At 47.3% G+C, this 13,650-nt stretch overlaps 1 protein-coding gene across 1 annotated transcript in view; it reads right to left on the minus strand.

Moving 5' to 3' along the window:
* Positions 1-825: 825 nt before the first annotated feature.
* GPR35 (G protein-coupled receptor 35) overlaps positions 826-13,650 on the minus strand; it is a 35,401-nt gene continuing 22,576 nt past the window's right edge. The window contains exon 2 of the mRNA XM_031968168.1: positions 826-3,646. Coding sequence (XP_031824028.1) covers positions 2,705-3,634 — 930 coding nt within the window. The 5' untranslated portion in view covers positions 3,635-3,646 and the 3' untranslated portion in view covers positions 826-2,704. The remainder of the gene's footprint in view (positions 3,647-13,650) is intronic.

Raw genomic sequence — 13,650 nt, forward strand, 5'->3', positions numbered from 1 at the left:
TAGCCTAATATTTTAGGTGTTAGATGAGTAGAAAAGATGATAAATTTGAAGCTGGGGATCTGGTGTCAGTGACCGGCTGGGTGACTTTGGTCTCTGGACTCTTTTGTCTCCGGACCCAAGCATTTCATCCATAAAGTGAAGGGTTCAGATTAGATCAGTTAGTCAATGAGCATCCAGTGAGTCCCTTCCAGGTGCCAGACTCTGCGAGGCAGCTGTCAGATAAAGACAGAAAGGAACCTGCCACTTACTGCGGAAGTAACACGTTCATACAAATACAAAATAATAAATAAATACGACGTTTAGTGACTCAATGTTCTGAGTGAGAGGCCCTCTGCCAATGTGGAACGGCACCGGCCATATAACTCAGTCTTATAGAGTTGTCCGGGAGCCCGCCAAAGATTGTTCGCAATCACCCGGTCAGAATGTCAAAGGCTGGCCCAGAAGCCACATGTTTCTCACTCTGAGACTCTCTACAGGTGTCACATCGCTTCTCTGTGGATACAAAGTATGGAGCCGGGTGTGCTGCTACTATTATTACTACTGCTACTGTTGCTGTTGCCATTATTATTATTCCTGCTACTGGTGTGCTACTGCTGCTGCTGCTGTTGCTGCTACTAATACTACTGCTAGTGCTGCTGTTGCAGTTATCACTATTACTGCTGTGCTACTGCTGCTGCTGCTGCTGCTACTATTACTACTGCTGTTGTTCTGTTGCTATTACTAATACTACTGCTAGTCCTGCTGTTGCTATTATTACTACTCTTACTCCTGCTGTTGCTACTGCTGCTACTACTCTTACTCCTGCTGTTGCTACTGCTGCTGCTGCTATTGCTACTACTGTTACTACTGCTAGTGCTGCTGCTGTTACTGCTGCTATACTATTACTACTGCTGCTTCTGCCGCTGCTGTTACTGCCACTGGCCCAGCTCAGCCCCCTGGTCCTCCAGAATTCAGATATATTTATGGATCAACTGAGACTCTAACTCCCTCATTTGCAAAATGAGGAAACTGCTTCGGAGACCGAAAGTGACTTGTCCAAAGTCACCGGAACAGGTGATGTCTGAGGCAGGATTCGCACCCGGAGCTTCCGGGCTCAGGGTCAGCCCTCTCTTCTCTCGCGGGGCTGCTGGCTTGTTCACCTGAAGTCAGATTAGACAGGACGTCTCTAGATGTCAGGCTTCTTTCTAGCCCCTACCCCCTTCCTCTGGCAGAGTTTCCCAGGCGCACCAGGGCAGGTCCCAGAATCCAGGCTCTCTCCAACTCCATCCCTCAGGAACGCCCCGGGCCCAGACCTCCCCTCTTGCAGCCCCACCCCAAGCGCAGCAGCTGAGGCAGAGGGGAGTGGGGGGTGCCGGGAAAGGGGGGAACGTGTGGGCGCCCACCATGCACGTGGTGCTTGTGTAATGCACACGTGTACATATATATATGCGTGTTACACACGTGTGCAAACTGCTGTTCATATGTACGAGTTGTGTTTGCGCACAGTGTTTCTGTATATTGTGAGCACGCACGACCGTGTGAAAACTTGTGTCTGTGTCTGGTGTGTGTCGGGATCGTGTGCGTGCGCGTGCCTTACATAGTGCAGATTATGTAGTAGGGAAGAAGGGAATTGAAGACCCCAAAGGGCTGAGGCTGCTCCGATTCCAACTCAATTCAAAGAGCGTTTATTAAGGACCCAGACAGCCTGGTCTGGCCCCAGGCCCAGAGACCTCCACTCTGGAGGGGAAAGTGAGACTGGGGCTTTGCCCCGCCCTCACTCCAACTCACAAATCTAGGCGCTCACCTCCCTGAGGTCAAGGTCAAGAATACGGGACAAATGACACTAACACGTGCCCAAAGACCCTGGAGGACTTGTCGGGCTCGGAGCAGCTCCAAGGGGCGCAGAATCTCAGCACAATGGCGTTTACAGGCTACATGGGGATGGCGGGAGCGCGTGTAGCAAGATCCAGCTGGGTGCTGGGCCCTGAGGACTCGGGGTTAAAGCCAGACTGTTGTCACGGTCATTCCAAGCTTGTACCGTGTTCAAGGTCAAATACGCCCACGTGAAACATACAAATACATCCAAGTGACCGCAGGATGCAAACATTGACGAGGAGGCATCGGGAAAGGCGAGCTGGAGATTACAGCAGCCACAGCCTGGGCAAAGGCCCGGAGTCCAGAGGTGAGTGATGGCTGGGGACCGGCAAAAAGAGCCATCTCTCTCCAATGCACTGTCCAAGAAAGGGAGGAAAGTGTGATTCCTCTGGGAAGAGAGCCGGGTTATTTTGGGAAGGACGTAAGTCCCAGGCAAAAGGCTGGTTTTATCTAAGAGGTGATAGGGAGCCAGCGAAGCTTTTTACTTTCAACAATGTCATGGTCTAGCTTGCATTTGTATCCAAGCTAAAACAGACCTTCCCCCATCACACAAGGCTGCTTTGCCAAAGCATTTTCCCATGGCTATCATCTTCCATCCCTGGGACAATCCTGGGAGGCCTTCAGCCCATTTTACAGATGAAGAAATAGAAACCCAGGGAAGCTAGATTGTTTGCCCCAAATCATACAACAAGCTAGAGGGGAGATCTAGATTGACTAGACTCTGGGTCTTGGGGGGTGATGGTAAAGCTGGAAGCACCAGCACAGCATGTGGTCCTCTGAGATCAGAAGCCCCTCCTTCTCCAGTCCACCTCAGGGTTGATGGCTGCAGCCGCTCTGCCGTCTACACTTGCTAAGCGTTGGATGTCTGTACTGAATCTTGGAGCTTGTGGGATTTAGATAAAGAGGAGATAGTCTGAACCGACGCCTCCTGGAATTCCTTTGCCACAAAGTAATAGCAGATGGCGTCCAGGCAGCAGTTGGCGTTGGCCAACTGGGAGGTTATAAAGATGGCGTTCCTCCAGATCCGTTTGCTGGAACAAGTCTCCATCTGCAACACGTACCGGACGCTCAAGGTCACGTACAAGGGCAGGAAGCAGGCCAGGAAGACCAGCAGGTTGGCAGTGATGATCCAGATGACCTTCTGGATGACCTTCTTCTCGTGGGCATCCGTCTTCTTCTTCCTCACCAGGTTCACGATCACCTGGATCGAACAGAAAACGAGGATGCTCATGGGAATGTAGAAGCCGAGCACGGAGGATATGGCTGGGTTGGACGGTTTGCGCTTCTCGTTGTGGAAACAGAAGTTGCCCTCTTGGATCTCCTTGGCCCCGCTGGTGACCGTGAAGATGATGACCAGAACCCAGAGCAAAGCGCAGATGCCGACGGAGCGGCCCGGGGACCTCAGCCTCTTGGCCTGCATGGGGAAGCGGATGGCCACATAGCGGTCCACGGCGATTATGGTGATGATGCTGATGCTCATGTACCTGTTCATCAGGTAGATGCTCTGGGACACCTGGCACAGGACGGTGTCCTTTTCCTTGATGTGTTTTTGGGAGTAGAGCATGATGGGCAGGGCGCACAGCAGGCAGAGATCCGCCACGGCCAAGTTGGTCATGTAAATGACCGTCTCCGTCCATTTTTTTCTCATGCGGCAGCAGAACACCCACAGGGCCAAGGAATTGAACATAATGCCCAGGATCAGCAAGATGATCATGTATACAGTCTGCATCTTCTGAAAATGGGTACTGTTGTCATGGGGACATTTCTCAGTGCCATTCATCCTGGACCGTTTCTGCAGGGAAGAACAATTCAGTCAATACTCTGTGAAGAAGGGGTCGCTACCTGCCTGCCCAAACTCATTGGTTCCTGAGATTTGTGGCTCCCAGCCCATCCCTTCCTGCCTCCCCTCCTTCATCCAGCTCATTGGCCACATGGAAGGGAAACTTCCAGCACTTGCTCCTCTTGAACTGAAATGACTTCATTTATCTTAACTGACTTCAGTCACAATCAAGTGAGCAATTATTAAGCACCTACTATATGCAGGATACTTTACTGGGTGCTGGGTACAAATTGGAGCTATCTCTAAGGAAAGGCAAAGGGAAAAGAAGAGGGTGGGGAGAAGTCTGGGCAAAGCATGGAGATATGTTTGAGCAGCCGCAAGGGGACGCATTTATCTAGAATTTAAAGTGGTGGTGGTGGGGGGGGGAGGTGTCGATCACGTACGGTTGCCAGTAAGAGCAAATCATGAAGAAAAAATCAGCTGGAGCTGGACAGGGGGAGCCTCAAGTCTTCTTCAGCAGGGGAGCCTTACTCTGACTTGCTAGCCTTAATGTGACTCGGACAGCAGCTGTGGGGAGGATTATTTGGAGTGTGAGAAGGGTAACTGGGAGACCGGTTAGGAGTCATTGCAATAGTCCCAGTGAAAAGTGATTTCATGTCATGTGGTAGAAGAAAAAAGATGGTGAGAAGGTGCAATAGCCCAGGCAATAAAATTCACGAGGGCCAAGGGGTTCATCATTTAGAGAAAATTTATTTTAGCCGAGCCGGGTCGGACCTCCGGTAGCATTCTGGCCCGGTTCCGTGCCCAACTGAAGTAGGGACAGCCTTATAAGCATTCTTGCTCCCTCTTGCTGTCACTTTTTGACATTAAACAGGGACTGGCCTTTACAGGAGGAAAGCTACAATGGCAGATGTTTGATATAGATTATAGGTCAGGGTTATCGATCAGATCCCCCTCGTTGTTGAGCAGGCACTTTGAAGTGCAAAACACTTCTTTTAATCTAGATGAGCAGACCCTTCTCTGCCAGCCCGAGGCCCTTTAGCCTAAGATTGAGGTCGGAGAGGGAAGGCCAGTCCTTTGTCCATGTCAAAGGTAACCTAAGATACCGGGAAGGGGAGAGAATGAATGAGAGAGGAGCAGAGAGGAAAAGCTACTAATTTTAAGGGCTCACATTTATCGAGCCCGCACTATATCCGAGGCACTGGGCTAAGGGCTTCACAATGATTCTCTCATTTAATCCTCACAAAAACCCTGGATGTTGTTCTTATCTCCACTGAAAGGATGAGGAACCGGGCAAACAGAGGCCAAGTGACTTGCTCAGGATCACACATCTAATAAATGTCTGAGACTGGATGGAAACTCTTCTTCCCGCTCCCAGGCCCGTCGCCACCCAGCCGCCTCCCAGGTCACAAGGCTGGGTACCCCGGAGAGACATTGGGAAGGTGGGGGAAGGGTTAATATGGGACAATGGGAGAGTCCAGTTCTGAGATTACATGGGACATCCAGCAGGCACAGCCGAGGGGAGCTGGAGCTCAGGTGAGAGCTCCTGGGAGATACCGGGGCTGGGGATCTAACACTTGCAGCCACCCATGGCAGCTGATGAAGTCCTGATAAAAGAGAGAGTCCAGGACAGAGCCCTGAGCGATCTCTACAGAGGAAGCCGGAAGTAAATAATGATTTTTGCAAAAGAGACTGAGAGGGAATGATGGTGGGGGGGGAGAGGGGAGGAGGGGGATAGCCAGGACAAGACCAGGCCTTAACAACCTGAGAAGAGGAGAATGCAAAAGGAGAGGGCCATTCCTAATACCAAATGCCACAGAGAGACCAAGGGGGAGGAACACTGACCACGATGCACCGGGTTCTCTCTCTGAAGGCCTGGGAGTGGTGGGGCCAGCCTGGAAGCCAGGTAGCAAGTGCCTGTGGAGAAGGGCAGTGTAGACGGCTTTGACTGAGAGTGTGGCCGGGAGAAGAGAGGATAAAGAGTGGTTGATATTTAAGTTATTTAAGAACAATGCTGCCAAGGATGGCACAGTGGGTATAATACCAGCTCTAGAGTAAGGAGGACTGGGCTCAAATCCAGCCTCAGACACTTGGCACTTACTAGCTGGGTAACCTGGGCACTTAACCCCAATTACCTTGGGAAAAAATAAAAGAAAGAGTGATTTGGGGCAATAGGATAAGGAGAGCAAGGAGCTATTGAGAATTAGGGAGAGAGAGGAGGAATAATGGCAAGGGCAGGCTCATGGAGAAGACTGGAGGAAAGGGGATCAAAAGGACCTGGAGGGGTATTGGCTCAAAAGCTGCCTCATCCTCCAAAACTGGGGCAAAGACAAAATGGAGACTATCACCACGCCGACACTGAGCATTTCGAGTTAGAAGGGACCTTGGCAGCCATCTTGTCCAATCCATTGACCAAATGAATTCTGTCTCTAATATCCCTGACAAGTAATCTCTCCTGGGGGGGGGGGGGGATCCACCTTCCCAGGCAGTGCTTCATATTCAACCTAAATTGTATTCTTTGTAACTCCCTCTCCTCCCCCACTCCTGGCTCTGCCTCCTGGGGCTGAGCAGGACAAGTCAAGGCCCATCTGCACAATCCTTTTCTTCTGACTGAGAGGAGATGAGCTCCAGGGACTCAAGGAGAGAGACAGAGACATAGAAAAACTGACAGAGACAGAGACAGAGAAACAGAAACAGAGAGATAGAGACAGAGACAAACAGAGACAAAGAGACAGACAGAGGCATAGAGACATATTTTTGGATACAGCCAATGTGGGAGTCTGTCTGTCTTGATCACATTTGGTACAACGGTTCTGTTTTGGAGAGGGAGCTGGGAGGGAAAAGTGGGATAGCAGTAGAGTGATATGCCCCACCCCAAAAAAGAAAGCAAAGAAACAAAAGAGGGTCACTGAAAGATTTTTGAAAAGCCAGAAAGAATCGGAGACAAGCAGGAGAGTTGCGTGCTGAATATGAGTTACGTGACTGAATGTTGAGTTTGAGTGTTACATATTGTGCTGCTTATAAACCTGAAAAGAAACGGAGGCAGGGCATTAAAGAAGTTTGGAGGTGCACGTACACTCCTCATTTTTCTATTCTACTTTGTACCTAAAAATGCTCACTTTACTTACCATTTGTTAAAACCAGAATGAAAAAATAAAGAAATGGATGGTCTGAGGGTTTGACCAAAGTTCTCAAAAGAGCAGTAAACCACAAAGAACCATTTGAAAAAAATCCTCCAAATCACAGTAAGAGAAACGAAAATCAAAACTGCCGTGGGACCTCAACTCCAGCAAATAGACAGATGTGACAGGAATCTGGAATTACACAAATAAAGGCGCCCCAAAGATCCACCCCCTTTGTCCCAGAGATTCCATCTAGTGCTAAGCAGATATACATGTACACATATGTAAAGACCCCATGTATGTATGTATGTATGTATGTATACACACACACATCAACAAGGTCATGGACAGAAAGAAAGGGTCCACAAATACTGGAATCCATATCATAGCACTCTTTGGGTAGCAAAGAACTGGAAACAGTTGCTGCCCATCAGTTGGGGACCGACTAAGCAAAACGAATGTAATGGGATATTACTGAGCAATAGAACGACAAATCTTATGGCCTCAGAGGGGGAAGAAATTGGGTTCAAATCTTGCTTCTGACACCCCCTGACTTCTAAAACCAGAAGATGCCGAGAAGATGCCGATCTGCTTTGGTGGGGGGAGTTTCCTGCACCAATGAAATTACAGGGCCAGCCCTTCCCCCCATTTCTAGCATTTATGGAGCCCCGAAACACTTGACAGATATTTTGTTTGATAGACACTCTGTGAAGTAGCTCTTATTATGATTACGCCTGAAATAACTAAGGGAAGGAAAGAGACTTCCCCAGATCATACAGCTGGACGATGTGTAACTGAGGCCTTAACTCAGCTCTCACCTGGCTTCATGGCAGTAAGTGACAGAAGGAACAGCCCAGAGCTTCGCAAGGGTTAATTACTTTGGGAACTTGGCTCGCTCAAAGATGCAGGCTCAGCACTCGTTCCATAACCAAGCTTGAGAACAGGACGCGTTGACCTCTCGCTGACCTTAGTGGGATCTAAGAAGCGCTGCTAGCACAAGGAGGCCATAAATCTGGGAGTCACCTAGGGGAATGGGAGCCTCGGGAAACCCTGTCTGATAGAAATTCCCGATCACCTTGCTGATGGATGCAAGGAACAGGAACAAAGTATCCCAGAGCAGATACAAAGTATCCCAGACCAGACACTTTGTGACTGTGTGGCAGTAAACATTGTTACTGCTAGTAACTGTTTCATGTTAATGTCTAGCTAGAATGCAACCATGGGGTATAGTAGTAACTTAGAGATATCTGGGTTATTGCTACAAAGTATATGAACTCTGACTTTCAGATCAATAACCAGACCCCGGGAGCCATACTTTCTCTTCAATAAGGCCCTTGGGCTGATCTTCACTTCAAGTATAGCAAGTATAACTACCTCCAGGAAGGGGTTTTCTTTGTCTGGCTCTTTTGCTCTATCATCTCTGTTTTACAGACAAGGAAACTGAGACTCAAAGGAGTGGTTTCCAGGATGGAAGTTCTGGGTATTACTTCCGAGTCCCGAGACATCCTCCTCCCCAGCTAGGATACATTAAAACCTAGAGATGCAGGAGAAAATGGTGGTCCATAGACCACCATGATCATTACTTCTGGTAGGAGATTGAGAAGGATTACAGCTGCCCTGCAAGGGTGTCCAGAGAGGATCAAGCCCTCTAACTCCAGCCAAAGTGGGTCCTTTTCTAGAAAATGTCTAACACTGAGTCGGTTGTTCCTTCGATCCATCGTTGATTCCCCTTTATCCCAGAATTCTGTTTTACTGACTTCTGCTTGGAGTCCTTTCCATTTTCCCACACTGCCAAAGGCGACAAGGATCCCAATGAGAGTCATGGATCTGAAGCTGAAAGGGATCTCCAAGGTCCAAACAAAGAGCCCTGCCCTCTCTACCACAGATCTCTTGTCAAATTGATGCTGAGCTATTAAATATTACTCTTAGAGTCCAACCATTCAGCCACTTTATAATCCTTTTACTAACCATCTCTAGTCCATGGCAGACTAGATAGTAAAAATGTATTAATTTAACAGATGAGAAAATTAAGTCTCAGTTACGTGCTCCACCCACAGTCACAGAGCTGGGACTTAACTTCGAGCCCTCTGGCTTTGGATGCCGGGTTCTAGTGTAACACGTCCCTGAGTCAGTTTCCAGAAAATATCATGCCTCAGGCTAAGTGGCCCCTTCCCTTCTGCTCTTGCCAAAGAAGACAAGGTGGCAAAGGATGGCCCTCCCCCTCCTCAACAGGGTCCTTCCTGATGCTCACAGAAATGCCCAGGACTTTCCTTGATAGGAAGTGAGATCAAGGCAGTCTGGAGTCCCCCAAGAGAACAAAAAGATCTTCCTAGTACCAGGTTGTAGCTGAGTATGAACCCCATGTCTGGGAGGGGACTCTGGATACAGCAAACTGCTTCCTCCCCTCTCCCCTCTAGCCCAAAGATCCCTGAGCCTCAGATGTTCTATCCAGGATTTCCTGGGATGTGAATTTCTTGGAGATTCCCATCTGGGATCATTACTTTTATGATGGAAGGGACCACATGGGTCATTGAGCTAAACTCCTCAACTCCTTCCTTTACAGGGGAAGAAACTGAGGTTCAGAGGGGTTAAGTGACTTACCTGGAATCACATGAGCAAGGATTTGAATCCAGGTCCCCTGAAAACTAGTCCTGTCTATACTCTCTCTATTGTGACATTTGATACCTTTACCTCCCACCACCATCTCCAAGGAAGTCATTTAAAGGATAATATAATAATGAGAGGAAGATTGATACTTCTGTCCCATATTGGTTGTGTGACTCTGGGTTAGTCACATACCTTCTCAAGACCTAGGCCATCTCTAAGAGTAGAACTTAGAGAAGACTTGCCCATTAGCAGAAGGGGCTTCCACACAGGGAATGCCAAATGACACAGAAATCTCACAGGCCAGGCCATAAAGATTAGATGCCCTAGAGATCTTCTCCTTAGCCTGGTCCCCTGGACTCAATGCCTCATTCCCTCTACTCCCTCTTCAATCCTATCTTTCCTGTCCAGTTTCATCCCATCCTGAGGGGGAGGCCCACCTTGAGAGCAAGCTAGCAGCTTAAGAGCTGGGGGTCACGAGGCTGACAGCTTAGTTAGCTGCAGATCTGCGTGGGTACTGCCAACTGGCCTGGCCCTGAGCTCTGGCTCAAGGAAAAACACTTGGAGCCCGGGGGTCTCACCTGTGGCTGGGCCCCGATGCCCCTCCTAGTCTGGCTGAGGGGATCTGCTCCTTAGTCTCTGAGCTCCTCAGACAGAACGCCTTCCAGTGTGCACCGCTGCTTCTGCTTTCTCTCCCACCCTCCTTGCTTCTGCTCCTGCTCCACACTTCCCCCCCACACACACACTTTCCACCACTCCCTTTCCCTGGGGGCACCTCCAGCAAGACTAAACATACTCAGCTTTCCTGACTTGCTCAATTTCATTTCTTCAGCTATTTGTCATCAATTTCCTATTGAATTCCTATTGGCCCTTCTTAACTGGACATCCAAGTAGTACTTAAAAGTACAAACAGAGCCCAGGAGCTCTCCCTGAAATTTAATCCTCTTTTTTTTTTTTAAATTAAAACTTTATTTACAAAGCATATGCATGGATAATTTTTCACCACTGACCCCTGCAAAACCTGTGTTCCAAATTTTCCCCTGCTTCCTCCCGCCCCCTCCCCTAGATGGCTAGTAATCCAATATATGTTGTACATGGTAAAAAATATGTTAAGTAAAATATATGTATATATATTTATACAATTATCTTGATGCACAAGAAAAATTAGATCAAAAGGAGAAAAAACGAGAAAGAAAACAAACTGCAAGCAAACAACAACAGAAAGAGTGAGAATGCTATGTTGTGATCCCCACTTCCCACAGGCCTCTCTCTGGGTGCAGATGCTCTCTCCATCACAAGATCATTGTAACTGGCATCCGTCATCTCATTGCGAAGAGCCCCGTCCATCAGAATGATCATTTTAAAATTGCTATAATGATCTCCTGGTTCTACTCACTTCACTCAGTATCAATTCATGTAAATCTCTCCAAGCCTCTCTGAAATCTTTCCGCTGGTCGTTTCTTACAGAACAATAATATTCCATAACATTCATACACCATAACTTATTCAGCCATTCCCCAACTGATGAGCATCCCCTCAGTTTCCAGCTTCTTGCTACTACAAAAGGGCTGCCACAAACATTTTTGTCCATGTGGGTTCCTTTCCCTCCTTTAATTTAAGCCTCTTTTTAACTTCTCTATCACTGATACCCAGGGTACCACCATTTTCCCATGATCTTGACCCACCATCTATATCATATCCTATCAGTTGCCAAATCTTGTCTAACCACCCAACCCCTCTGATTTATATCCTATCCTGCCCACTCACAATGTCATCCCCTGATCCAGATCATCATCACTTCCTGCCTGGATGATTGCCGTAGCCTCCCAGCTAGCCTTTCTGCCTCACGTCTTTCATCCTTCCATACAGGTTTCAAAGTAACTTTCCCGAAGCATAGAACAGACAAAGTCATTCCTTTTCTTCAGTAACCTTCAGTGGTTCCTTATTACCATCAGGATTAATTATAAATGCCTTTTCTTACCTCTTCCTATTTCTCTAGTCTCTGCTCAAAATTCTCAAAGGTACAGCCACACGAGCATCCTTACCAGTGGCTTCTCATACACAACTCTCTTTCCCATCTGCCTTTGCCCTCGCTGTAGCTCATGCTTGTCCCTCATGCTTCCCATCCAATCCCTTTCCTCTTGGATTTTCTGGTTTCCCTCAAAACTTCTCTTCCTGCTTCTTCCCTGGCAAAGCTGCCTTGTATACTTTTTAAGCCCCATCCTGATTATTTATTGTATTTTATAGAGCTTTTCACCAAGTCTCTGAATAAACAAAATAAACCCCAAAAAAGTTCATTTCAGAGGGGATTAGCCCAAATGGAATTCTAGAATGATCTCAGGGGTTAATGGTTATATTTATTTTGTAGTTTTATCATTAAGGGCCCAATTATCTGGTTCTTAGATGAGTAATGGCTCCAAGAGGAGGATGGAGATGGGGCAAAAAGCTAGAAGAGCTTTTACTTCTTTGATTTTTCTAGGGCTGGGTCTTTGATGTCTCTTCTGAAATATAAGCATATCCTGGCTTCCCATAGTTCCTTGATCTTATGGAAGCACAGCGTTACTAAAAAAACAAAGCTAGAGAGGCAGTTAATTCTCTAAGAATGATATTACCAATCAGAAAGTAAGCAGATTGGTGATGAATTGTGCTTGTTTTATTTTACATGTATCATGGGACAGCCTATTTATGTTTTCTTCCCTATTAGAATGTAAGCTCCCTGAGGGCAAGAACTGTCTCCCTTTTGTCTTTGTATCCCAGTATGTAACACAGTAACTGGTACATAGTAAGTACTCAATAAATCTATGTTGATTGAGGGACTGAAAATTCCCTGGCCAGACCTCCTCAGCTGCCCAGAAGACAACAAGCTTTCCAGGGTTGTGCAGTTCAGTCAGTCAGTGAACAAGCATTGATTAAGCAACAACTATATAAAAAGATTGCCGTATTTAAGTGAGAAGTCTTGGGTTCAATTCCCAGTCCAGTTACTTACAATCCACATCACCTTGGGCAAGTTCATCCACCATTGATGAACACGATATGGCTAAAGATCTAACAAAGGGCTCCAAGAAAGAGTGATCAGATGGGCATGGGGAACCCCAAGTCCAGATCATGTCTTCAGCCTAGGGCTCAGCTATCTCAGGGTGGTTCTTCTCAAGTTTTAGAAGAAAAAGGCATCAGGAAGATTGCAGGTGTCCTTCTAGGTCAGAACCGAATTCCAAGTTCAGTTCTATGGCTGACTTGGAAAGGGATCTTGACCAAATCCCTACCCGCCCCATGTTCACTCCACCAACACTGAATGGACACCCATCCAGGGATGTCCCAAACACTGCCAGGGCCTCAGAAGAATCAAAAAGACAAACTCTATAGAGCTGGAATCCTCTTCTTGTTTTGATTCAATAAGGTCCAACAGAGGGTGCTAGCATTTGATAAAAAGGCTAAGGATTTTGCTTACACTCCTCCTGAACTTCAAACCTGTCCTGATGTATTTCATTTGTCTCACAGCCTCCCCAGAAACTTTCTAGGTGATTCCAACAGCTGGATTGTTGGCCGAGTCTCCAGTTTCCATCAGGCTGCTATGGAATACAGGTCCTGGACCCCTGAGCAGCTTCATTTCAGGGCATCTTCCTTCCCTTGCCAGGTGGGCACAAAAAATACAACCAAAAAGGGGAGAAAGATGCCCTGTTTGGTCCTTTTTAATCCCCTCTCTCTCCATACACTGAAGTTACTGCCAAGCCATTAAAACTGGAGGACAAGAATCCAAAGGAACAGAAGAAGAAACAAACAGGCTTTCTGTTTAGATGGAACCAATTAGCTGCTATTAGTGGAGATTCTGAACTCTCTAATTCCATAAAACCAGGTCCATTACTTCCCTATGGGAATATTTTGAACAATTAGGAAAATGAGTGATTAAATTCTGCTCTGATTTAAATCACTCTGAATTCCCCCTTTCCTGTCAGGTCTCTGTTGTTGACATCCCGAGTTCTGGATGTTCTATGAACTCTACGTACAACTAATCCTTTCTCCTCTTAGCCTGGATCAGACAGAAAAAGCCAAAAATGGGTTTCTCCTTTAAGCCTGGACATCTCCCATCAGCTGCATTTCAATTCACTTTTCTGGATCTGAGAGCTAGCAGCCAGCCTACAACCTCGGTAATGATTTCGGGACATCTCGGTAACTCGTCCAGTGTTCTGCCCACACTAACTACAAAGCTGAGAACGTGGACTCCTGGATCCTCTCCATCCATACAATTGACACCAAACCATTTATCAAACAGAAACTTTTGTGCATCGTCAA

The sequence above is a fragment of the Sarcophilus harrisii genome, chromosome 4 (assembly GCF_902635505.1).
Source record: "Sarcophilus harrisii chromosome 4, mSarHar1.11, whole genome shotgun sequence".
NCBI classification, from domain to species: domain Eukaryota; kingdom Metazoa; phylum Chordata; class Mammalia; order Dasyuromorphia; family Dasyuridae; genus Sarcophilus; species Sarcophilus harrisii.